The 25,087-nt window shown below is 39.0% G+C and overlaps 1 protein-coding gene across 4 annotated transcripts in view; it reads left to right on the forward strand.

Annotated features, from left to right (window-relative positions):
- CADPS2 (calcium dependent secretion activator 2) overlaps nucleotides 1–25,087 on the forward strand; it is a 285,443-nt gene that overhangs the window by 37,852 nt on the left and 222,504 nt on the right. For all 4 annotated transcript variants that reach the window (XM_059471758.1, XM_059471759.1, XM_059471760.1 and 1 more), the window contains exon 2: nucleotides 19,103–19,216. In XM_059471758.1, the coding sequence (XP_059327741.1) occupies nucleotides 19,103–19,216 (114 nt within the window). The remainder of the gene's footprint in view (nucleotides 1–19,102; nucleotides 19,217–25,087) is intronic.

The following is a 25,087-nucleotide window of genomic DNA, read 5'->3' on the forward strand; positions in this document are numbered from 1 at the left end:
TTTAAAACACAAAAATACACCATTTTGTATGAGGGCTATTTCTACTCTCTATATCATGCAGTCTTCTTACTATTCACCTATCTTTGTTCTTCTGTTGAAATTAGTATCCATTGTGCTGTCACAGACCTGGCTGGACTTGTGTGAGGAAACACTTTCTTTTTTCTCATCTTTCATGGATAAATTCTGCTGGTGTTGACATATTTGGGATATACTGTTCTGTTGTGGGTGCTGGAAAGTCTTGTTCACAATGGACAGATGGATGTTTGACCTTTGAAGTCAGGGAGAAACTCAATAGGAGTGCAGTGGAACAGAATAAAGACAAATGTCATCAGGCAGAACTCTGGAAGGAGTGAGAAGGATCATTTTAGGGTGGAAAGTCATTTCAAGGGAACTAGAAGATTCTCATCATTACTCTTTTAATATCTTCTTCAGCACAGCTGGAAGATCCAATTGCTTCATAAGAAGCTTGCTGGCTGTCCTCAGTTTTAACTCAGCCTCTGAGTTAAAACTTACTTGGACAATACCATTCAAGAACTCACAGTCCTCCTTCCTAAACTTTCTTGCAGAACAAGTGGAGAAGGCGATAAGGAGATACATATTGATGAACCAGAAAATAAATCAGTATACAGAGTCTTGGCAGACATTTCTTACCATAGTTGACATAGCTAACTGTGCAGCAGATGTGTGACTAAAAGTAATTTGTGGTTGTGAATATACTCAGTTTCTCTGCTCAGGATGATACATTTCAGTTGTGTTTACACAGTATCAACTAAACCATGCACTGTTGTCAGTAAAAGAGTCCATATTAAGTTTCTTAAGGAAACTGATGCTCAAAAATACTGGAAAAAATTTATCTACCTGTTTATCTGGCCGATAGAAGCAGAATATGAAACTTGAATTCTTCAAAAATTAGTAAAAATTTAACACTTAATGCCATCATGTCTAGTGATAGAAACGTATTATGTAAGGCTGGGTCTTTACACCCGTCTTAATCATTAGGGAGCCCTTCCTTCAGTTCCTTTTCTGTTTGCATGTAATTAATTAGGAATAAGAAAATAAATAATAATAATTAAAAGATTAAAATAATACATTAATAAAATTATTAGAATAAATAGGAATATTCTAGAGTCACTAAAACCTGGAAATTCCATATTTATCAATCAACACAGTTAGGTCATCTATAGATGCATCTGTATGCATGTGTGCTGCAGATCAGGCAATAACTGGTGTTTTCAGACATGCTTTGACATTTGCTCCCTGGATCTCACTCTAGCAGATATAGGAGATTCATAATGTTTTGTGGATTTTTTTTCTTCTCTGGGTTATTTTGAAGGAATAACTAGCTGTGTTTATATACCTTGCTTATACTTTTTGCTTTTAGTCTTAAGTTCAGATTTCAGCTTAATTAACTCTGAATTTGAGCTATTTCCAAGGTGCAGCTCTGGAGGGTGACTGCAGTCTGTAAACTAAAGACTTTGTTCTGGCACATATAATTTCAAGGTTCTGTGACTCCTTCTAGTTTCAAAAATCTCATTGAAATAACTACTTTGCACAGAGAAGAAGCACAGTATCAGAATTCATTTTCTGGTATAGGCAGGAAAGATGAGATTGCAGAATCAATGTATGCACTTTCAAGGACCTTAGCACACGATCTTCTGTCTGTGATGCCTTGAATGTGACTTCCACATTTTCTGCTGTTAGCAGCATAGTCTGGGAACCTTTAAAGAATGCAGAGATGTTTGCAAGGTAAGCTACCCAGAGCAATGTGCAATATCTCTCTCAGACAACTAAGTACTTAAGGGTGGTGCCTTTTTTTTTAATTAGGCAAGTGTTCCTGTTTTTACCAATCATATGTGCAGAAGAAACATCTAACCATTGCCTTATGCGTCTTCCTCTTTTCTGACAGGTATCTTCCAGTGCTAATATTTTTTATGAGTAACTTTGCTATTGATATGTACAGAAATAATTAAAAATCGTCTCAAAAGCAGTTTCCTAACAGCTTTTGAAGAGTTGGGGTCAGTGGAATAGGAGAAATAGAGATTCTTCTGAGAGATGAACAGCAAAAAGCTAAGATGCAGAAGTTGTGAATTGCAACAAAGGAAACTCCAGCTTGATATCAGGAAATTCAGTGCTGATGGTGAATATGGTTAAGCACTGCAAGAAGTTGCTCATAGATTTTGCAGATTTTGTGTTATTGCAGATGGCAGGCCTGGACTGGCCAATGCCCTGAGCGTTGTAGTAGTTTCAATATAGCAACTTTGATTGCTGACTGTGCTTTGAATAGGAGTTTAGACTGTATGTTCTCTACAGTCATATCCCAGCCATCCTACATTTTTCTTTGATTTTTGTGCGTGAGAAGTGCTCAAATTATGTGTACTTTCATAGCAAGCTTGATTCTTCCAAGAAATTTTGGATTGATTTATTTGGACATATGTGTACCAGCTCTATGGTGTATACAGACATGTCTCAAAAGCATGGGACACACTGAGCTTTGGTGACATTGCCCAAAAATAAGAAACTGTTAGGAAAATCATAGAAAGAACTATGCTTAGGGAGGGTTGGGGAAGCTTACTTGGTGACATGATTTAGAGGTGTGAGCTGACTGCAGCAATGTCACACACCAATGTGCTGGAGCATACAGGCTCTTGGCACAGCGGGAGTGGTAAACATGCTGCTAATACTGGATTGGTGTTGGAAATAATCCTGTACTGTGAGAGTTACTCATCTCATGGTGGCAGAGTTGACTTCTGGTAATGTCAGACTACCCTCCCTAGTTAATCCCTGCCTGTTTCCTTGTGTAGTAATCCATTAAATTCACTGGGTGCAATTTAACCTAATTACTATATATTTTCATTGAAATATACCGTATTTGCTTCATATGAAGTAATTTTAACCGTATGGGAAACTACATGGGTTTTGGGCATTCTTTTAGAAAATATTCTGAAAGAATAAAGAGCAAAAGCTGTGCCTCTGGAAGAGCTGAGATAGATCAAGGGTTGGTTTATTTGTGATCTTTAATAAGCCCTTGAAGGCTTAAATTTTTGCTTAATGGCTTGTGTTTTGGAGGCAAAAACAGTGTTTAGTTTAACCAGCAGTTTTAGCTGTTGATAGTCAGCTATGCAATTTCGGTATGTCTTTGCTTGCTTGTTTTCTCTCTCTGCTCTTTTAACTAGAGAGAAAACAGTTAAAATTGCTATTTCATTCTTCCCTCTCCTACTCCCCTTTTTCAAGGGGAAAAGTACTCCCCCTGAGGGTGTCAAAATAGGAGGATTTGTAGAAGATGAGGGCAATAAAATGTGTATGGAATCCCCTTTTCCCTCTTTGTGTTTGAGTGTTTGGACTTTAAGAATAAAGAGGGAGGGATGATGGCTGTATGATATGTACTTTCTTACTTATCTTCCTATGTTACTTGGACTCCTAATTTTTATGGGTTAGGATAGTAGCAACTTGAGGGAGTGGAAGAACTCTTGGAACCTGAACTTGTGAAATGTTAATCAAGCACACCATACTGCAAATACTTGTCAGTGTAGAAGAAAAGGTAAATTGAGAAAAGTTCACTGTTTTTTCTATACTTCATAATTTGGGAATTGATTTCAAGAGGAAAAAATGAAGGTGTTACCAGTAAATTTTTAATGCACTTTCAGTAATAAATAATAGGAAACCTCCTCTCCACTCACTTATCTGCAGCCCATCTCACTCTGAGGTCCACTTGCTGGCTGCTCTTGTACTCAGGGTTTTTTCATACAGCTCTTTGCTCCTTCTTTTCTTCTTTATTGCACACTTTATTAAAGTCTGGCGCAAGACATTGCCTCTTGGTGCTTGTGTCACACTGAGCTTTGTCCTTGAATTGCAGCTGGCCAGTTCCAATCCCTCAAACCCTGGAGAATCTGATACTTCAGACTTGGGCTGTTCACTTGTGCCTAACCAGATTTGTGAATGTCTCTTTCCCCATTTGTTTCTTAACATTATAACATAAATTGTTCCAGTGTAAGTAGAAACTAAGCACAACATCTGATGTCAGTAATGCAGGGGTTTTGTGAAGTGTAAAAACTGTTTGACAAACTCCATCCTCTCATTCATTTCCTCAGACCAAGTTTTAAAACCAGTTCTTCCTTTGAAGATTTTTACTGTGTACCTAAAATCCAAACAGTTTATCCAAGTAATTACCAAACTCTATTCATGGTATTCATTTTCTAGACTCTGTTCCCTTGAATTCTCGTTTCTAAAGAAAAGTTTGTTGAATTCTAATATTGTTTCTAACCACTAGATTCCTTGTAACTATGTGGTACATTTCCTTATCTATTTTTTTAGCAAGCTCCTAATCAGAATTGTAAGACTTCTACAATAGTTTTTAAATCTTCATCTATTTTTTTTACACTGCACTGAGTTTATCAAATGAATGTATCCCAAAATACTATGTCAATCCAGTACCCTTTCAAACCTTAATGAACAATCTGTGACAAGTTAATTAGGGATATTTATAACAATTCCAGACTTAGTGATATACTTGTCTGAAAAAAGTTATTAGATGCTGTGTTGTCCTCTGAACATAGAAATGATCTTGTTTGGGTTCAAGTTTGGAGGTGATAAAAATGAATTTATCTATTCCTGTGTTCTGCAGTTCTAGAAGGAACCTTGGCACTGGTTTCAGTGATTTAGTCTCTAGCAAACATTTGAAGAGAGGAAAGGAACATGATCACTTTTTGCCTGATTTCCTGGGTTTGCTGGGGGTCAGCAAAATATTCTTTCTATACCATGATTTCCACTTCTGGGTTACTTTATCAAGTCAAAGGACCATTTTTTCTTCTGTTGGAATGCTAATGACAAACTACTGAACTTGGCTCCAACTTGGCTCCCTCACTTAGATCTCTGGCCATCTGTCCCTGCTCCACCCAGGCTGCATCTGATGATCTCCTTCTGATTTCCTTCTGATCTCTTGTGTTTTATCAAACCTGATTCCACAATGTGCCCTGGAAGTTATTGAAGTCTGTATCAATGGTATAAAACTGTCAAATTTTCTGCCACTCTTCTCTTTTCAGCTGCATTCCCACAGTGTACTGCACTTTTATTTCCTAGCAGGGAAGCATGGACTCTTGATTTGAGAAAGGAGTAGTGAGGTTTCACTGGCATGGGCTGTTTTGGCAAAAACTGAACTTTACCATGAGTATAAAAAGGAATGTCTTTATAAAAAATTGATCATAGGTAAATCTTCAGATTCACATATTCTCGTAGTGGAAGTATTTTGTTTGAAGTAACTTCTTGCATAATGTGACTATTTGGATTGCTTAATTGGAGAATGTCTTGAAGCCTTTGTTCCCCATTATTTGACTTATTGAGGCTGTAAAAAAAGAAGAGAAAAATAATACATATTATTATGTATTAATAATAATTAATGTGCAGAGTAAGAGTGAAGATCTTAAAGGTAGCATTACCATTGGATTTTCTTTGTTACTTTGCAAATAAAAAAACCCCAAAACTTTCCTGTAGAATGAGTTTTAGTAACAACCTTTATTTACTATTGATTGAATATGAATGTATAGAATAAACAAATCTGTAGTATTATATTGTACAACCTCATTGTTTGTTGTGATTCATTTGGTTTATTCATTGAGGAGGGAGCAAGTTATCAATACATCAGGCATGGTCCAGAGTCACATTTCAGCTGGCAGACACTCAGCTTTTGTTTTCAATATTCTGTCCTGATTAGTATTCAGAGCATGGAGGAGAATGTGATGCAAGGGAATTGGTTTCTGTTTTACTGACTGACTCAGCCATTTAACTCTGTTCCCTCAAGGCATCAAAGACTACAATAAAAGAAATACATTTTGCCAATAACTTCCTATGGAAATAAGTGCAGCTTAATAACTTTTTTAATTAGTACTAACATTATTGCAGAGTGAAAAACTCCTTAATTAACCTTGTCTTCTTTTTTTTTTGGTTTCCTGTTAAGACTGTAGTACTGATACTGAAATCTTATGTTTATCTAACCTCTGATTTATAATTGAAGATGAGATTTTTTTTTCTTTTAATTGAAATTTCAATTCATCACAGGAAGGTGGTTTCTTCCAGTACTATTCCTTATGGGAAGCAGAATTTTCTATGATTTTATTCCTCTTTATTTTTAAGTAGGATAAGTGATAAGGATAAGGCCAGATTTCTCCAGACTTTTATGTTCTATTTTTACAGAATTAAATTTATCTCAGTGCTGTATTGTGCATTGCAATGTGTCTGATGGTTCCTGATGCTTGCATTGAAGGGCTGATGAGAAATGAGATACTGGGATACAACTCTAAAGGACATAAAGTCTTTAGTTAAACACTGTATTGAACACTTAATTTAAAAAAATCTAATATAAGTATATTAGAAACCTAAACCCCAAAATTTCTCCATTAATTGGTTTAGAAAAATGCCTCTGTGTAAAACTAGTGACATGACTGAATTATAGCCTAACTGTCTACTTTCTTTTCATGGCAAAGAAAGGAGCAGATATTTGCAGTGGTGAATAATTATGTCTTTGGAAGATAGTGATGCTAGGCTTAGGTAGAAATTGAGAAAATAGCTCAAGCATAAGCAGCTTGTGTTGAATGTAGGAAAATTTGGATCACAGACGTTATGTAGGGAGAAGCAAAAATTCTGCCTGGAAGGAGGCCTGAGCTGAAGATGATTTCCATTTCTAGTCCTGATGGAGAAATGCAGTGTCTCCATCAGCAGTGAGAGAAGGAAGGAAAGGAACTGTACATGGACACCGCTGTGAATATCTGAGGAGGGGCACTGGACCCAAGTTGACACCTGGGCACCCTGGGAGAGATACCAGAATGATACCAGTCCCTTTTTCTGAGTTTAACCTGAGATGAGGGAAGAAGCAAAGGGACCTGTGGGTGGTCTGCTTAGGTAAGCCTGTTGAATGAGATCCACTTATGCATGTGAGCTGCAATGAATACAAAGATGAAATCTTCAGGATTCTCTCCAAAGCATCTGTGAGGAAAGAAGATACAAAAAGAGAAAATTTATGAAACCTGAAAGACTGCAAAAGTTTGAAAACGTTAGAGAAATGAGGAAGACAAAGATAAAACATGGTTTGTATCTGAAAGTAAATTATTGTAAATCTTGATGAAAGCTATTCTGATAACATCAGGGAACAGCTTATACAATTTGTGCAGTGTGGATGTGGAGATCTACATGGAGATGTCATGGATTATGTTGTTTCTGCTTCTGTTTGAGTAATCTGTGTTCAGATGTTAAAAATACATTTTTATTCATGGGGTTGAGGGTTGGTTATTTTTAAGGGTGTTGTTCTGCCTTTCTGCTGGAGCATACCTGACAGGAGCAGGAGGAGAGGGAACGTAGGAAGCAGCATGCTAGAAGCTTTGTGGTCACTGAAGGAGGTAAAAGTAAGGAAGGAGGGGAGATAAGATGTGAAGACCCAGGGCTATTGGATGGGCTATAGGAAAGGGATGATTCTGAGGGTCATAAATAGAAATGAAAGGGGCATCGGAGAGCAGTAAGGGCAGATTGACCCCTAAGGAGACCAAGCTGGGATGCTGATGGGGGCCAGAGTCATGATCATGTCTGAAGATGCTGGTCAAGGTCAGCCTCTGTGCAGTGGTCCTCTGTGAAGCCGTGGTGATGAGGCAGGTTGAAGACCAAGCAGGGCACCTGGCTTGTGGGTCAGTGTGTGATGTTGAGGCTGAGGATCAAGGAGGTGGGAGATGAGGTGCTGGTGCATGCCTTGTAGCCACCACAGGGGCCAGGGAAAAGCAACTCCCACGGTAAGAGGCTCAGGGCCTGTCTGCTGCCCTTCACCACAATTCTGCAGCGATGGGGCTGATCTCTACCTCAGCCAGCACATTATACAGCAGAGGGGATAAACACGGTTATTTTACTCAGAAATATTAAAATACTGATATTGTCCATTATTCAAGTTCTCTCTTGTGCAAGCACATCTGTGCTGCAGAACAAATTAAAGCTTATCAGTTATGAAAATTGTGGTGGACTGAATTGTGCATATCAGGTTGCAGAAAGACTTGGTGAGAACCAAGGAGCATTTTCAGAAGGAAAGACAGAAATAACACTAGGAATTAAATTTTTAGGTTATAATTAGTAGGTGGTGTGATAGCAAATACTGTGGGTTCATTTCAAATGGTTAAGAAGAGGGAACTATTTAATTAAGTAGAAAAGGAAAATGAATCCAGAATCTTGATTATGAAAGAAAAAAGGCAGGAAATGGTTTCTTTTTAAAGTATGAAACTGCCTTCTCCCTCTGAGAAAACCCCACAGGAACAAGGATGAGATAGGAAAATGTTCTGATAAACAGAAATAAATTCTAAAATGTTTGGATGATATGAATACATACCATGCAGAAGAAATCACTTATCTTAACAAAAGGCAGCACTTGAAATAGGGTTAAAAGGCATCACAAAAGGAGAAGGTTCTGAATCACTATCAGAAAAGCCTGACAGTAAAATCTGTTAGCCACTGTTATAAGTTCCTATCTAACCACTGAGGATCCCATTGCTTGAAATCTCTGAAACATAAGGTTTTTGTGATACTCAGGGTGGGAGGATGCTTGTGCATTTCTCCTTTTAGGGGAATTTTAATAAGGTGTCTTCTTGAGGCACTTAAATGCATAAAGATTGCCTGGCAAAATATAGCTTTGGATTGCATTATTGTACCAGTCTCTTGTGTGAAGTCTGACAGATTTATTTTGAATGTGAAAACTGTACATTTAGATTTATGTACTGTGTTTTCCTTCTACACTTAAATGTTATAGCATACAGTTCTGAGACGAGCTCATTTTTCCAGAGAGCTGAGTGATTTTGTAAGAATTAATGAATTTTCCACAGCAGATTTAATCATTATTAAATCTGCTGTGGAAAAATATTTATAGATGTTTGAGTGCTGCTTTAAACTTTTCATAGACTAAAATAACACTTTGATGGAAGGGGACAATGTACTCATGGATGGTATATGTACATACAACCACAATGAAATGGTCTGTGGAATGCCCCATCTTGTGTTTCAAATACATGGTTCAGTATGACTAAATATGTAATTTGGATAGTATGTCTATGTATTTTGATATGGAAAGGATGTCTAGTGCGCCCAGACATCTGAGAAAACATTTGATTGTAATGCTAAAGGATTGAATGTTACCTCTGCATCCCTTTTGGAAAGTTCTGAGTTTTTTCAGCTTGATAATTCGAAACTAATCTTAGCTTGAAAATTCAGAATTAAGTGGAGTACTGCTTAAAGCTGCAATCAAGTTGCAAGATCTGTATTATTCTCCCCAGTAGTTTCCACTGTCACGGACATGTTTTATGAAAAATCCTTTCCTTAGGATTTTTTCTCCTGAGAAGCTGAGAGGCCTCAGAAACAAAATGTAAACAATAATTATCTGCTGCTGTGGAATGCAACAGGTCCATCTTTGATTGGTCCGTGTTGGCTGTTTCTAATTAATGGCCAGTCACAGGCAGCTGGCTCGGACTGTCTCGGTCAGTCACAAGATTTTATCATCATTCCATTCTTCCCTTTGCTTTCAGGCCTTCTGGTGAAATCCTTTCTTCTATTCTTTTAGTATAGTTTTAATATAATATATATATCTAAAATAACAAACCAGCCTTCTGAAACATGGAGTCAACATTGTTGTTTCTTCCCTCTTCCTGGGACCCCTGTAAACACCACCACATTCAGCCATGTAAAGTAAGCCTTGAGAACTTTCTGCAAACTGACCAGAAGGACTTTGATGATCTAGTATGGCTTCCTAATTGTGTGCATGTAAATAAATCCTTTTGTTCATTTTTTCAAATCCTTTCTCTCAGCTAGAATATTTGATTCAGGGAGATGTTCCTTTATACTTTAGTCTTCAAATGGTGGAGAATCTCCTGCATATCCTGATGAGAAAGCCTATTGGTGTATTAAGAATTTCCATTTGAGTGTATTAGATTGACTTCCAGTGTTGAATAATCGTGTAGCAATCATGGCTCTTTGATTTAAGAAGAACAAGATTTTGGGGAAAAATAAAGTCCTCCTATTAGATTGGTCTTTATGACTGGTGGAGGTGGTAAAACAAAAGGGAGTTTATGGTATGCGAGATATTAAAAATTTTTTGCCATTAAAATGGAAAAAGCAAAAAGTTTCAGAGTTACTTAGGTTAGAGAATAGGTAGTTTATGGAAGTTGTACACAGTATTGGCAGGGGACATGATAAAACTTGTACTTATTTATTGGATGTTTCTCTGGTAGAATCTTATAATGCAAAACAAAACTAAACTTTCATGGGTTCATGAGTACTGCAATCCTCTAGGTTAATGAAAAGTAGTTTCCAGAGAGAGTTCTGGGAGATGGGGCTGACAAGTCAGAAAGGGAGGAGCATTTTCATGGTAAGTGCTCTCTTTGCATTGAAGGAGCTTTTAAGTGCAGATTGGTGGCCGTGTGCAGTTGCTTAGTTTCATCCCTGTAGTCTTCACGAGATTATCTGCTGTGCTGGTTCTAAGTCATATTGCATGCTGAGAAATAAATGTATTCAGGGACCTGGATGTGTCTCTCACGGAGAATGTTTACTGCGATGGTATGCAGATGTTTGTATTTATTGTTCACATAGTTTCTAGATTTTGTTTGTTATAAATGTATTCCTGAGGCTCCTAGAAAAATAAGAGATGAGAATGTTTGAAGGCTCCTCTTGTGAGGCTGGGAAAGGATTTCAAAGTAGAATTTTTTCCCACTGCAGGTTTCCAAGGTAGAAGAGCATATTACAAATAGAAGTGTACAAGATGAGATGATACCTGGATAGCTCCTGCAGAGTTGCAGTCCTCCTTCAGAAGCAGGGTTGTCCTTGCCTGACAAAACTGAAGGTCACTTGGCTTAGCACAGTATTTACTTTTTTCATGTAGTCTCTAATATTAAGAGTCCTTGAGCATCCTAGTTCTACCATACCATGGTTAAATTGGGTGGTGTATTGACGTGTAAAGTATACATGTCCATATGATGTGATTACTTTACTGTTAATGACCTTACAGGCCAGACTTTACCTCTGTTTCTGTAATTTCTTCTGGTTTTTAATCAATCAGAAAATCAGTACATCTACCCAACCAGTGGTCTGGTGGAAGGTTTGCTTCCCACAGTGCAGGGGTTGGGACTGAGTGATCCTGAAGGTCTCGTCCAGGCCCGACTTCTATGAAAGGCACTGGTAGCTGAGGTTCCTGCTGTGGCCACACATCACTGTGTGCTCCTACTGGGCATGGTTTTCATGGTCGCTGCATGAGTCATCCCCAGTTTTCTTGGCTGGAAGCTTTGTTGGCATAGCTCTCCGGCATGACTGTTCTCCTTGTAACTCTGGCAGTCTCAAGGAAGTAAGGCTGCAGTGCCCCTGTGCACCCTGCATGGGACATGGCCTCAAGGAGGCTGTCACAAGGGACAGCAGAACATAGCTGCCCTAGCTGTAGAGCTCTGGCAGCCACTCCAGACTAAGAGGACATCAGTGAAGCACAGCACAGAGGAAACAAATATTATAAATTTAGCTGATGATTGTCAGCTAAATTCTACAGCAAATCTCAGGTAGTGGGAGTAGGTACAAAGAAAATGATTGCAACTGTACTGACAACTTCATCTCGGTGGAGATAGCTTTTGTTGGGGTGTGTTATTTACTGCCTTTAGGAAAAACACATAGCAGATTCTTTTCTAGCATGGCATAGTCTGTAAAAGTTTGACTTTTTTTTCAACAAGAAAGAAACCTATCATTGCTATGAATGTGTTCTAAGCAGTTAAATTATCCTGTATTTATTTATATATTTTCTCACTCTTCTGCCAAAAAATTAGGGAAGTCTGATTTTTATTTCTTCTTTTCCCCCACAAAATACTTGTTCCTCTTCATTATCAAAACACCTGTTCTTCTTTTCCTCTCAGGTGCCAATCTGACCTTGCTGGAATCTGTCTCCAGTTCTATATTTTGGTGGTCAGTGAGATACTCTTGAATGCCTTAACATAAATTAGGCTTTGCTTTGCTCACTGCCTGGGATTTTTGTGCCATCACCTCTACTCCCTGAAGAAAACTAACCCCCAAACCCTCAGGTCCTTGTGAGATATTTTACAATTCTGCCAAGAATCTTGAATATGCTCCTCTGGACAATGAAATTATTTAAAATTTCAGACCTAATGATGCATAAAATATTTATAGCTAAAACACCCTGTAAGTGGAATTGACTGACCATTATAGTAATGGTAATGTTCTGGTTTGTAAACAAGGCAGTGAAAGGTAAATGCAATGTTGTGCTTGTTAGATTATAAAGAATGATAAATGTGTTTGGTAAATGAATTGGCTGGTTTTGGTAACCTAATATTTGATGCTACAAGGCACTGAATTGTTACACTAGGATTATGTACTCAGTGTAGTGTGCATGGAGTGACAGCAAACAGAATCCTTACAGACACTGTTTTACTTGGAATAGCTTCAACTTCAAGAAAATCAAAGAACAGCCGAGGTTGCTAAGTGACAGCAAAATATTTATCCTTTTTTTAGAAAATCAAACCGGTTTATGCAATGAGGAGTAGGGGACAGCGTATATTGTGTGCCACCCACATGCTGTATAGGACCATTATTGCACATAATTAGGACCTGCATAATTCAGCACAGTAACCGCGAAGCTATCACCTCTGCCTTAGTACTGATATTTTCTAATACTGTTTATTTAGTCTTCTTCCTCAGAAGAAAATATTCCATTAAAAATGAATACTCTCTGTCTTTGCTGTGAAATACAAGTATTATCCTTTTGTAGACAGATACTAGAAGGGGAGGCAAGATGGGAGAGAGAGAGAGAAAACAGAGCAAGAGTCACTGTTTATAACAGGCCATTTGCTTTGCAGGCTTATTCTCATCACCAGTGTGAGATGAAGCTCACTAAGAGGCAATGATGTGGCACAAGTGTTGTGTTTTTCTGGAAAGAGAGGATAATGATGGGTTCAGCCTAAGGTTCCAAGCCTTGTTCTTGGCTCTCACAGAGAAGCTGTGTGTGGCTTTCCAGTCTGGCCCTGTGGATAAAGCCCTCCCCACCACCACGGAGGGTGATGGGAAGCTCTGATTACAGCAGGGTGGTGAAGCCTGGCGTGGCTCTTGAGTCTCACTCAGCAGCAGAGTGAGAGTTTTTTCAGGTGTCCTTAGATCCACTCCTACCATTCAAATGCTAAGGCTGATCTGGGGGGAGGAGAGCTGCTGTGATGGGCTGAGCATCAGTATTGCCTCCCAGCTGCACTGGGAGACCCTGCAGAGGAGACGCAGGGAGGGAGTCACTGAGCTCAACATCCTTGAGCGTGCTACTGTGGCAGTGGGATGAGCTAGTCCTTGACAGAAATTCATCTTATTTTTTGGGTTTTTTTGATTTTCCCCTTGACAAAGAGGTTGTCAGGACAAGAAACAAAATTATGTTCAAAGATATGTGTGAGAAGTTGACTGGAAAAATATTTATTTGTACCTTAAGATTTCTTAAATCGCCAGACGAAAATTTATCTCCTGACTGAATTGGAAGAGGGACAGCTGTTTGAGGGAACCCTCATCCGGTTATTTTTCTGCTCTGCTCTCAAAAATTACAGCTTTGACTAAAGTTTTTCAAAAACAACTGCTGCAATCAAAGACCTTATACAAAATAGCATCATTTTGAAATAAAAATGCTTCTTATTTCATGGAAGCGTTGGGGGACTTGGGTTTGGTGCTGCAGACGATACACATCGCAGCACTGAGGGTTCAGCAGGTGGCTCTGTGGCTGGCTCCTCCCTACCCCTGTGTTTTTGCAGTCTGTGTAAGAAATATTTCCCCTTGCTCTGTCTGTAGTTGCAGCCATCACCTCCAGCTATTTCCCTAAAATTCCCATATGGTCTGAAGAGGGGAGTTGCACTCTGCGCTGTGGGAGGGAGCAGGGAACAGGCAGTGCTGTTGCTGGTGTTGTGGTCAGGACTGGGGATGCTCCGGAAATGCAATCCTGGAGTGGGCGGAGCCGCAGCCCTGCAGTGTCCCGCACCCACTGCAAGGTGGCGATGGCTCCGAGTGTCCCCGTGATGGCTCCGAGTTGTCACCGCCATGGCTCCGAGTGTCCCCGCCATGTCTCTGAGTGTCCCCGCCATGGCTCTGAGTGTCCCCGCCATGGCTCCGAGTGTCACCGCAATGGCTCTGAGTGTCCCAGTGATGGCTCCGAGTGTCCCAGTGATGGCTCCGAGTGTCCCAGTGATGGCTCCGAGTGTCACCGCCATGGCTCCGAGTGTCCCCGCCATGGCTCCGAGTGTCACCGCCATGGCTCCGAGTGTCCCCGCCATGGCTCCGAGTGTCCCCGCCATGGCTCCGAGTGTCTCTGCCATGGCTCCGAGTGTCACCGCCATGGCTCCCAGTGTCACCACCATGGCTCCCGAGGATCATCGCCACGGGTCCCAAGTGTCACCGCCATGGCTCTGAGTGTCCCCACGATGGCTCCGAGTGTCACTGCCATGGCTCCCGAGTGTCCCCCACCATGGCTCCTGAGAGTCACCACCATGGCTCCCGAGTGTCCCCCACCATGGCTCCTGAGAGTCACCACCGTGGCTCCCGAGTGTCACCACAATGGCTCTGAGTGTCCCCACCATGGGTCCCAAGTGTCACTACCATGGCTCCCGAGCATCATCGCCATGGGTCCCAAGTGTCACCGCCATGGCTCTGAGTGTCCCCACGATGGCTCCGAGTGTCACTGCCATGGCTCCCGAGTGTCCCCCACCATGGCTCCTGAGAGTCACCACCGTGGCTCCCGAGTGTCACCGCCATGGCTCCCCATGTCCTTGCAGTGGCTCTGAGTGTCACGGCCCAGCACTGCACTCGGCCAGTTGCTCTCTGGGGACAGTACCAGCCTGGCTGGGGCCCATGCACTGCTAGCCACCTGTTAAACCTGTTCATTTCTAAAGTTTTCTCAGGGCAGTGGTCCCGTGAGTTACATCTCTGCCAGCTGCTGTTGGCTGCATGTGATCAGGGCAGTAGTGAGTGCTCTGTGTACTTAGGCAGCGAGAAGCAGATGAAGATGCTCTTAGTGAAGCATCAAGCACAGTGAAGCTGCAGTTTTTTTTTTTTCTTCTGTCTTTCAGAGAGAAATAAGCAGTATTACTCTTAAAAATTTTTTTTTACGATTATTGTATGTATACGGTACAAAATATCGAAAAGAGTATACGAAAATCGTATTACTCTTAAAAATGTTTTGTTTTTCCTTCGTTGGAGTTTATTATTTAAGGAAGCAAAATTTGTGACATTGGAATAACTCCCTGAACTTCGACATCTATTTGAAATGTGACTTCTTATAAAAATAGGATTTTAAATTCTGTCTAAAAGCCATTTATTGAAATTGTTTAAAGGTATAAGTGGAGCTAAACCAGAAGTGCCCCTAGGTTTTCATACCCAGCTTTCACTTTAGAAGGGAAGAAGCAAATCTTTAAATTAATGCTCAAAGATGAATATATCTGGATATATGACTTCTTTGAAATGTTAAATGCAAGGTGAGAAAGTTTTTTTAGTGGTTAAATGCTTGAGGCTCTTTCATGCTTTTATATGGCTGTGGTTAAATTGCTACTGCAACTTGAAAAAGTTATTCTTACTTTAATTAAATAGCTCTTTGAGAAGTTTACTCTTAAAAATTTTCATTGTTTGATAGCTTATTAAGGCTAGCAAATGTAAAGCGAAAAAAAAAGTTACCTTTTTTGAAAGACACAGGTATGAAAGGGAAGAAAACTTTTTATCTGTTGTGTGACTGCAATAAAGAAAAACAAATCTGAGGGCAGTTAATCTTGTTTTCCCTTAAATTTGTCTTTACTTATCTTCAGTCATTTTGCAGAATGCACTCAGATCTGATATTCTGAGTCACTGGAATTTAGTTACAGTATACATTCTCCCATGAAGCAGCAGTAGTTGCTCATGAAGCATCACACAGAGTTATGACAACAGATTCTATGCCACTGAGACTGCAAAATCCAAAGAAGCAATAGAAAGCTGAAGCAGGTTAATGGAAAGCAGCAGAATCAGTGAGGCTTTGCTGTGAACTTTTGGTAGTATTCCCAGTTTAGTTTACATTTGGAGGTACATATAGTAATGTATTTCTTTAATTTTAAATTTCCTGTTTGTAGTTATTCCTACTAAAATTAAAATGTGGAAGCAGAGGCACTGGCAGTGAAGATGAGAGCTGACTGAAAGCCAAGGTCTGATGAGCATGGATCTTGCACAGAGCAAAGGCTTGTGCCATTGAAAGGAAGTGCTGCTGTGAAGGATTTGAGCTCCATTATGGGAGCTCACTCCATGTTGACCAACTTCAAAAGTGGCTCAGGCTTTGACAGGTCGAGCTGCTTGGCAGTATCCAAGAGCTAATGTCCTGTACAAGCACCTGTTTTTCTCTGCTTTTGCTGCTACAGCATTCCAAGGCAATTAGTCTTTCTTTTTCTCTCCACATTTCCAAGCTATTACTTTTACTGTTGGCTTTGTTTCATTTTTAAGTGCTTCAAATTGAAGAGTGTTAATGAATTCATTAAAAATTACCAACATAACAAAAGAGGTGAGAGAGAATTCACTGTACACTCAATATTCTGACAAGTAAAAAAACCCAGAGGAGCTGTATGCTGCAGTAGACTACTATAAATTATTCTGTATCTTGACAGTTAACTGCATTTCTATATATGGCAGTACTTGGGACATGTTAAATAGACTGCAGATCATCCTTAGGACAAGTTGTAGCCTTTCATCTTTTCCATTGGAAATTCTATTATTTTTTAGCTTTGCAGGAGAACTGTATTCTGTACATCCAGATTTGCATGAAAATAAAAGTAATTTAAGAAATATACAGTAATCCTAAAATGCCACTCAAACCTTAGAAATTCTTACTACCTAAAGTAGTGAATATGGAAGCCATATATTACATATTTTAAAGGCATTTCAGTTTACTGAACTATGATGGTTAGAAATGAGAAAGAATTAAATTTATATTTCATTGCCTTATTCATAAGGTTTTGTTTGGTGTGGGGGTAATAGAGAAGCAAATCACCTAAAGAATGAAGTCTGCAAGCATGAAAACACATTTTCATAATTGCCTTGGCAGGAAGCCTGCATGCTCTCGTGGCAGAGCTGTGAATATTCCAGGGGATGAAGGAGCCGCTCGCTCTGCAGAGGGGCACTGTCTGTGAGAATGCTCATCTCTTTTCTAACTCCCCCAAAAGAACGTGTGTATGCTGGAAAGAAACCCCTCAAAACATCATAAATATTTGCAATTCTGGTCTCTCAGCTTGTCCAAAGTATTTAGAAAATGAGAGAAGAATAAGAGGAATCAAATCAGTGCAATGAAGTTTGATTTCTGTTAGAAACAGCTATCAAGTCTTTGCAAGGAGTGGATTTTTGGCAGGCAGGTGAATAGGTGTCATTTTGGGTGGATGTGCAGACACAGTATGAATAATTCTCCCATTGATTTTTAATTAGCAGTGGTACAGGATGGGGTGTCAGTGTCAGGCTGCTGCTCTCAGGAGTTCGTCCAGGAAATTTGTCCAACCAACAGCAACTTCTGTTGAAGTTTGCTTGCCTCTACAGGAAGCCTTTTTTCCATGGGGGTCTCCTGGGGCTTGTTCTGTGTCGTTAATTGTTCTGTTAAATGAGGAACAGAAGTAAAATGTATTTATAACTAGCTTGAATTTTTTTTCAGAGGCATAGTTTTTTGGCTTTGCATCACTACTGCCTACATTGCATTTTTTTTAGAGGATTTCTGGTACCCAGTATATAGATGGCATGCATGCTGTTGTTTCCTGTCAAAATAAAACAGCTTTCAGGTTTGTAATCAATTTGGAGAGTTTTGCAGAAAATTGTTACATTTTTCAAACAACCACATCAGTTTGCAGACTTAGCAAACTTCGTGTAGAATGAAAATCTTCCTGTGATAATTAAGAAAATAGAAGTTGTCCACAGTAGGCCCATTATCAGGATAGCAGAGATTTTGCTAATTTGATAACAGTGTTGTAGCTTAATTGACTTAAAAGTGTTGGCATAAGAGACCTGAAAGCCTAAGGCCACCATATTTACTGAGATGCCAAAAAACTCTTCAATAAGAAATTATTATGCCATTGGGGGCAGTCTTATTTGCTCCAGGTTAGCCATTACCTTTCTTCCCTCTGGAAAAATATTTACATTTTCTGGCTATGTGTTTATTTGTTTGTTTGTTTTACTTAAGCAAAATACAGGAGGGATGAAAAACCTTTCTGTCAGTTGTGGTTGAATTTTTTTTTGTGTTAAAGTTCAAGAACATGATGTGATATTCAAGCTTCTCACAGACTTGATAAGGAGAAATATCCTATTAAATAATTCAAGAGTGGATAGAAACCTTGGCAAAAGACCTGGATCTCAGATCCCTGGAGAGCTTCTGAACTTTGCTTTTTCCCTTAAAATTAAACTTTGATAAAAATGGGTTGATTGCAAGGTTTAATTGTGTAATGTGCTCTTCTAGGAGTTTGTTTTCAAAATGTACTCAGCTTTGGTATGACGTCCACCAAGTGTTATTGGGTGTCAGTCTTGGAGCCATTGTCTGCTCTTCCCGAAGATCCAGTTGTCTCATGTGATTCGTAATGTTGTAGCATCAGTGGCTGGAACTCCATTTTCTTCACAGTGCACATGCTTGTTGAAGCACTCCAATGGTAGTGCTTAGTTTACTCCAAGAAATGGAGGCATTTCATTTGTTTTTGTTCAGTTGCTGGAAGGCTGAAAAGAAAATTACGTATTTGAAGACAAGAGCTATTTTAGCTGCTGCTGCTACCATGGAGAAGATCAACCATTATATTCAGCATGTGCATATGAAATACTGCACAGAAGTATCCGTGCAGACCTACCTCTGGCATCCCAGGGACGCCAGGGGAAGAGCAGAAGTTTCCTTGCATGCTGCCTGTGTGCATGCCTGTCTGCCACAGCGTGGCTTGTCCAGCTGGGACTCCAGAGCTCCACGCTCCAGGGAGCCAGGTGGCCAGGGAGCCCCTGTCATCTTTTCCTGTTCACAGGTTCCAGGTGTGTGCAGTGCTGTGTATTTTTACATGGAGACTAACTGAATTTATTTTGTTCTCTCCCCTCTCTTGTTTTTCTTGCACAGCTCAACAAGCAGCAGCTGCAGGTACTGAAGGAGCGTTTCCAGGCCTTTTTGAACGGGGAGACACAAATCGTAGCAGATGAAGCATTTTGCAATGCTGTGAGGAGTTACTACGAGGTGAGCTGTGTGCTTTGTGCTCTCTGTTATGTTCATAGTATGCCTTTTAATGGAGGTATGAGGAAAGTAATTTTAAGTTTCAAAGGCTGTGAACTTCCAAACCTTCTAGAAACTATTTCCTCCTAAACCAGCTTTGCTATTTTAAAAGTTAAAATCTACTGCCTGAGCACAGGAGAGAAACTGAACTGGAAAATATCCACCCTTTTTTAAGAAGGGGAAAAAAATTTATAAGAGAAGATAAAATGAAAAACCCCTGGTGCTAAAAATCTTCCTGGCAGCACTTGATACAGCTAGGCACTGCTATCTTTATCTCCATATGTCCAAGGTAGCTCTTTTAATCAGCACTTGGTAAGTTACCATCCTGAGAAATATGTCTTCAGATTTTTAGTTGCCGTGCAGAAGGTTTTGGTGAAGACCTGCCTGTTGCCTTCCAAAAGAACAGAAGGTTTCCATGCAGACAGGGCAGCTCTCACAATCTGCTGTGACCTCCCAGGCATGCTCAGTGCCTGCAGCCCCAGTGCAGATCTGTAGGTGAAGCTTTAATTACCTAAGGGACAGGTCCAGTTCCAAACTAGAGGACAGTTCCCTGTCCATCAGCAGCATAGAGCCAGTGAATTTACTTGTTACTCTTAGTAAATGTTGCTGTGTTTTCATTTTGCTTCGTCTAACTTCTCTTCTTTTTTGATTCATTGACCTGCTCAATGAATCAAAAAGGCTGGATGTTAAACTTCTATGCCTTTTGAGAGATCTTCCCTCATATTTCAGCCCACTTTTTTTTTTTTTTTCAAAATTTAGCTTTATTTTTGGTATATTATTTGTTCATTTTTCCTGTCAGCTATTTTTTGCTGGTGAATAACTTTTTCCTCAAGCAGAAAAAGATGTGATTTATGTCCTGGATTGATTTTATCTACAATAAATTATATTGCACAAGAAAAAAGAGAAGGAAGGCAAATGGTTTTCCTTTTGTGCTGACATCATGGACTTGGTGTGTAGAAATAGAAATTTGTATAGAAACCATAAAACTTAGTGTGCCTTCTCCCATATTATGGCCTGATCGGTGCTGTGGCATTTGAAATTAAGGAATTCTCACAAAAAGACTTGTGAAAAGATGAGGATATGTCTGCATGTGAAACTAGAATTTTTAGGTACTATTTTAGGTGTGTAATAACATGACAGAAGTGGTTAGAAAGTAATCCATTTTTCTGTATAGCCAGTGAAGGATTTAAGGCTGGGAGGAAGGACAGTTTGGAAGATGGTGCAGGGCAAGGCTGAGCTAGTCAGTGGCCCAGCAATAGGTTTCAGAGTAGGGGGATGTCTCAAGACACTGAACAGAGGTTAGAAGTGAAAAGGACTTAAAGGTTCATTCTTTAGCACATTGTGTAAAACCTTGATGTGTTAGAGAAAGCAGTTTGCTCTTAGGAAAGGGTGTGATAGTGAATAAAAACTATTTGAAAATAAATGTCTAAACAGTAACTGTTCTCTTAAGATTTACTTCATGCCTTTTTTAATGAAATTTTTTAAACATGTTGAGAACTGTTATTTAGCATATCTGCTCTTGCAGTGAAAGGCTGTGCATAATAATCTAAGATAGCCTTGTAAAATGAACGGCTCAGATTTTCCAGCTATTTTCAGATATTCACCATTTTGAATTAAGTGTTTTGAGTGTCCAGTTTCAAACAGAGAATTCCAAAGCATTACTGTCAAGGATGTAATGACACCAAAGGCTTCAACTATGTTAGTATACCATCATCTGATATACCAGCTGTAATTTCAGTCTTTTTTTTTTGTTTATCCCAGCCTCCCAATTCCATTTTGCATTCTTTCCACAGACTTCCTTTCAGACTTGCACAACCCTTTCCAGTTGTGCAATTGGAGTCAGCATTTGCTAGTGATTTTTAATTTCTTTTCAGGGTTGTAGTAGATAGTTGCCAGTAGATTTTATGACCAGTGCAGTGGTGGAATTCAGCTGGAGACTTAGTTCAAGTTACTGCTCCTCTTTAATGCATTTTAATCAAATTTTATGGATCTGATCACATAATTTCATATTTACTTGTATGTATCTCTTGCACCTTTGTCCTTATCATTGCTACCCATTGGTTGAAAATATTAGTCTCTATTACTTCTTTGTGTGCTCTGTTGATGCTGGGCTTTGGTGCTTTCTCCTCTCCATGTCTGTCACATATGGTCCATCACATCTTCCATGTGGTGTTTGCTAGTACTGTGAATTATGGGCATCTTCCTTGTTTCTGGCATATGGCATCTTACAAACTTCTGTGTTAATTTCCTTATACTTCAGTTGCTCACCTACAGTTTAATTTTACCTGATAAGGCAGGAAAGAAATATGTGGTCTGCCCAGTAATTATTTTATTCTGAAAATTATTAACTTGCCTTTAATCCTATGCAGTAGGCATGGTTTGAGTGTTATTGTAATATTGTTTGCAAATCCAGAGTATATTCATTACTGTAGTTGATTTTCTGCTTTAAGTTTGAATGTGAAAGAGAAGGTCTGCTTTGGGGATGTGACATAAATTCTGTATCAGTAGTTGCAGGTGTTTTCACTCTAATCTGTCATTAATGAGTTTGTTCAGACTGTGTCCTGTTAAGAATCTTAAGAAAAAGCTCCAAGGATTTAGGAACTTACTATTGCTAAGTCTTTGATTTACTTTTTTATAAATATTTGCAGAAAGAGCAATTTTTTTGCTAAATAAAGAAATATGAATTTCAGCATTAATTTCACTGGCTCTAAGTCCTGCTCCTGTGTTGGAACACTTGGGAAGTTTACACCAGTCAAGTTTTTTGCCTTATTTCCTCCACTATGTCTTTTCCAATGCTGCTGTTGTTTTTAGGATTATGTATGAATAATCTGGCATCAGTTTTCATTTATCATAAAAAATTAGTAGAAAAAAAATTCATATTCATAGGAAAAGTTTCATAAATTCTTCTTTAACTCTCCTGAAAAGGTGATTTTCATATTCTGTGTAATCTCCCTCTAGAATCCCCCCATATTTTCTGAGAGTCTCACTGAAATTTAGCATGTTTCTTTTTTGTATACATTAAAGTATGATTATGTTGTTTTTCTCTTCAGTCTCACTTTAGAGAAGGTATGGAAATGTTTACTCTTTCTGAAATCCTTCTCTCAGAATTAACATAGGATTTTATTTTTCTGTGTGTGGAAAATTCCATTACAGAAAGACATTGAGCCAGATTCTAATCAGTAGAACATCAGATGCTAGTGCTGCTTTTCAGATAAAGAGAAAAATTCAATCATATGGCAATTTTTTATGAGTAATTATATTGGACACACTGCTAAGTATAAAATTAAGTGAGAAAGTGACTTATGAAATGAAATCCTTTTTTTGCTTAATTCAACCCTGTATTTTAAAAACTTGTTTGTGAAATAGTAGATAACCTTCCATTCATCAATTCTTGCGTGCTCTTGTACTGAGGTTGGAAAATGCTGCTGGGCAGAGCCTTGGGAGGTTTATTCACCACCTGTAATATACTTACCTCTAATAGGGATGCATATACCTTGGGCTACACTCACAGTGCTAATCCTTTATTCTTGAATGTATGCAGTCTTAGATATCAGTAAAATGGGTGCAAAGAACTGTAATGAATATTTGAAATACTGTGAAAACGTTTTCAATATTGTAATGATTGCAAGTTCTCAGGTTTCCAACACTGCCTAAAGAAGTACTCCATACTGGTGTTTTTCCTGTTTTTCTTGCTGTTCCATTTTAAATATGTGGTTCTAAGCCATGATTACTTCATGCTGCTTAAATCTGAATGTTAAATGCAGGATCTGTAACGCTTAGTACTGTGGGGTGTTTGAGAATTTAAAATCAGAGTTTGTTTGACTGTACCAATTTGCCTGTGATACAAAGATCATATTTAACATACTTTCTGCTGAAATTGAGGGGATTTGTGTACAGAAACCTAGGTGTTAGTTTGGCATTACCAGGCTGCCAAAAATGAACTCAAAGTAGAAAACAAATTAAATAAAAAATAAGAAAAATAAGAGGACCCATATCATAGAATCATAGAATGATTTGAGTGGGAAGGAGCTCTAGAGATCACCTATTCCAATATGCCTGCCACAGGCAGGGACATTTTTCAGTAGATCAGTTGCTCAAAGTCCCATCTGACTGACTTTGAGGGCTTCCAGCAATGGGGCATCTAAAAATTCTCTGGACAATATGTCCTTGTATTTAACCACCCTTATTATAAAAATTTCTTCCTTACATCCAACCCAAATCTACCCTTAACAGCTTTCTAAGTGGTAAAAGAAAGCCTTTTCCTTCCTGCATACCAGTGTGCATAGGTGGCACCTTTCATTGTCTGCAGGAAGTGAGCCAAGTGTCCTGCAATTACCAAGCTCCTTTGGTACCAAATCCTGAACTGCTAATGCAAGTCCTTGCACTTATCCTTAGAAAAGGTTGAATTGTGTTCATGAGAGCTTTTTTATATGAAGACCTTAAATGATTTGTTACTCTGTAGAAAAAGTTGAGGCATTTCTGTAGAGAAAGGAGTGACACGATGCTATTTCTACCTGTGATTATGGAAAACTTGATCTGAAAATTTTTTGCATGGATGTGAGGGCAGAAGGATCTCACTGATGAAATGACAAAAAGGAACTAGCTTTCTGGACTAAGTGGTGCTTTGGATGCTTTTACAATTTTATTTTTATTGTCAACTATTTTAGGCACACCATTTTTATTCATAGAAACAAAAGGCATAGTTGATCGTGATGAATGTTTCAGAGATGAAGATGACACCTAAAGGAAACAGAAAGCATTCATTAGAATCAAAACATAGTACACACAAAATAAATAGTAATTAAATGTTGGAACATTCAGTTTTTATATTATTGAGATAAAAGAATGGAATCAATAGATTAACCATTTATTTAAATACATTAAGCTAATAAGTGTAGAAGATAAAAGGTTCAGAGTGAAAATTCACTGGTGTCTGCTTTCATGTTTTTAAAAAGTCATAATTGGCATGCACATGTATTTAAGGATATGGGCTTTTTGCTCTGTTCAGGTTCTCTTCAAAAATCTGAGTACTACACCAGCATGGGATTTATGGTTTGTACAGTCTCATTTGGAAAAGCTGTTTCAAAAGAATATTTTTTTATATTAACTTTAGGATAATCTTGTAGTTTGCCTTGTGAGGATGCCTTTCAACACATTTGTAGTTGCAGCCTATTAGCACTTCCACAATTTCATTCCAGTTGCTTGAAAACATGGTCAGACTTGAGGTCAGTGTAGTAGTCTGTGGGTTCTGTTATTTTTGCTGTTAGAACTGGTGTAGGCCAGTTCTTTGAAAAGCTTCTTAGAAATTTTAGGGCATCCCCAGGAAAGATGCATAACACAGGTTTATGTAGGTCATCCTCTTTGCTAAAGAAGCTCTAATGCCTTCAGTGTTTTGGATCACCAACCACAATTTGGCATGTAATGGAGATTGTCTCACTGTTAGCAGTCTAATTATTTTCCTTAAAGAAGTGAGGGGGAGATAAGATACAACAAATTAAAACGTGCTTTGCATGATCTGGACCGCTTGACACTAAGGAGAGACCTGACAGAGTGGAACTGCAGGGTTTGTGATGTGCAGCTTTCTCTTGAGAGTGCTGTTGTGTTGCTGCTGCATGGGAAGTAAATCAGTGCTGAAATCCACAAAGTCCCTTGCTTCACGCATAGCTAAGTGTAACTATTCTTTATGTTTCCAGACTGGAACTCCCCTTTTCACTCTCACCTGTGTGGTGTCAGAGAGGCTGTACACCTGCACAGAAACACACAGCTACCATCGACACTGTGCTTGTCCAGTCTCTCTGCACACTGATATCATTGTGGATGATCACTGTTCCTTTG

The sequence above is a fragment of the Ammospiza nelsoni genome, chromosome 5 (genome assembly GCF_027579445.1).
Source record: "Ammospiza nelsoni isolate bAmmNel1 chromosome 5, bAmmNel1.pri, whole genome shotgun sequence".
NCBI classification, from domain to species: Eukaryota; Metazoa; Chordata; class Aves; order Passeriformes; family Passerellidae; genus Ammospiza; species Ammospiza nelsoni.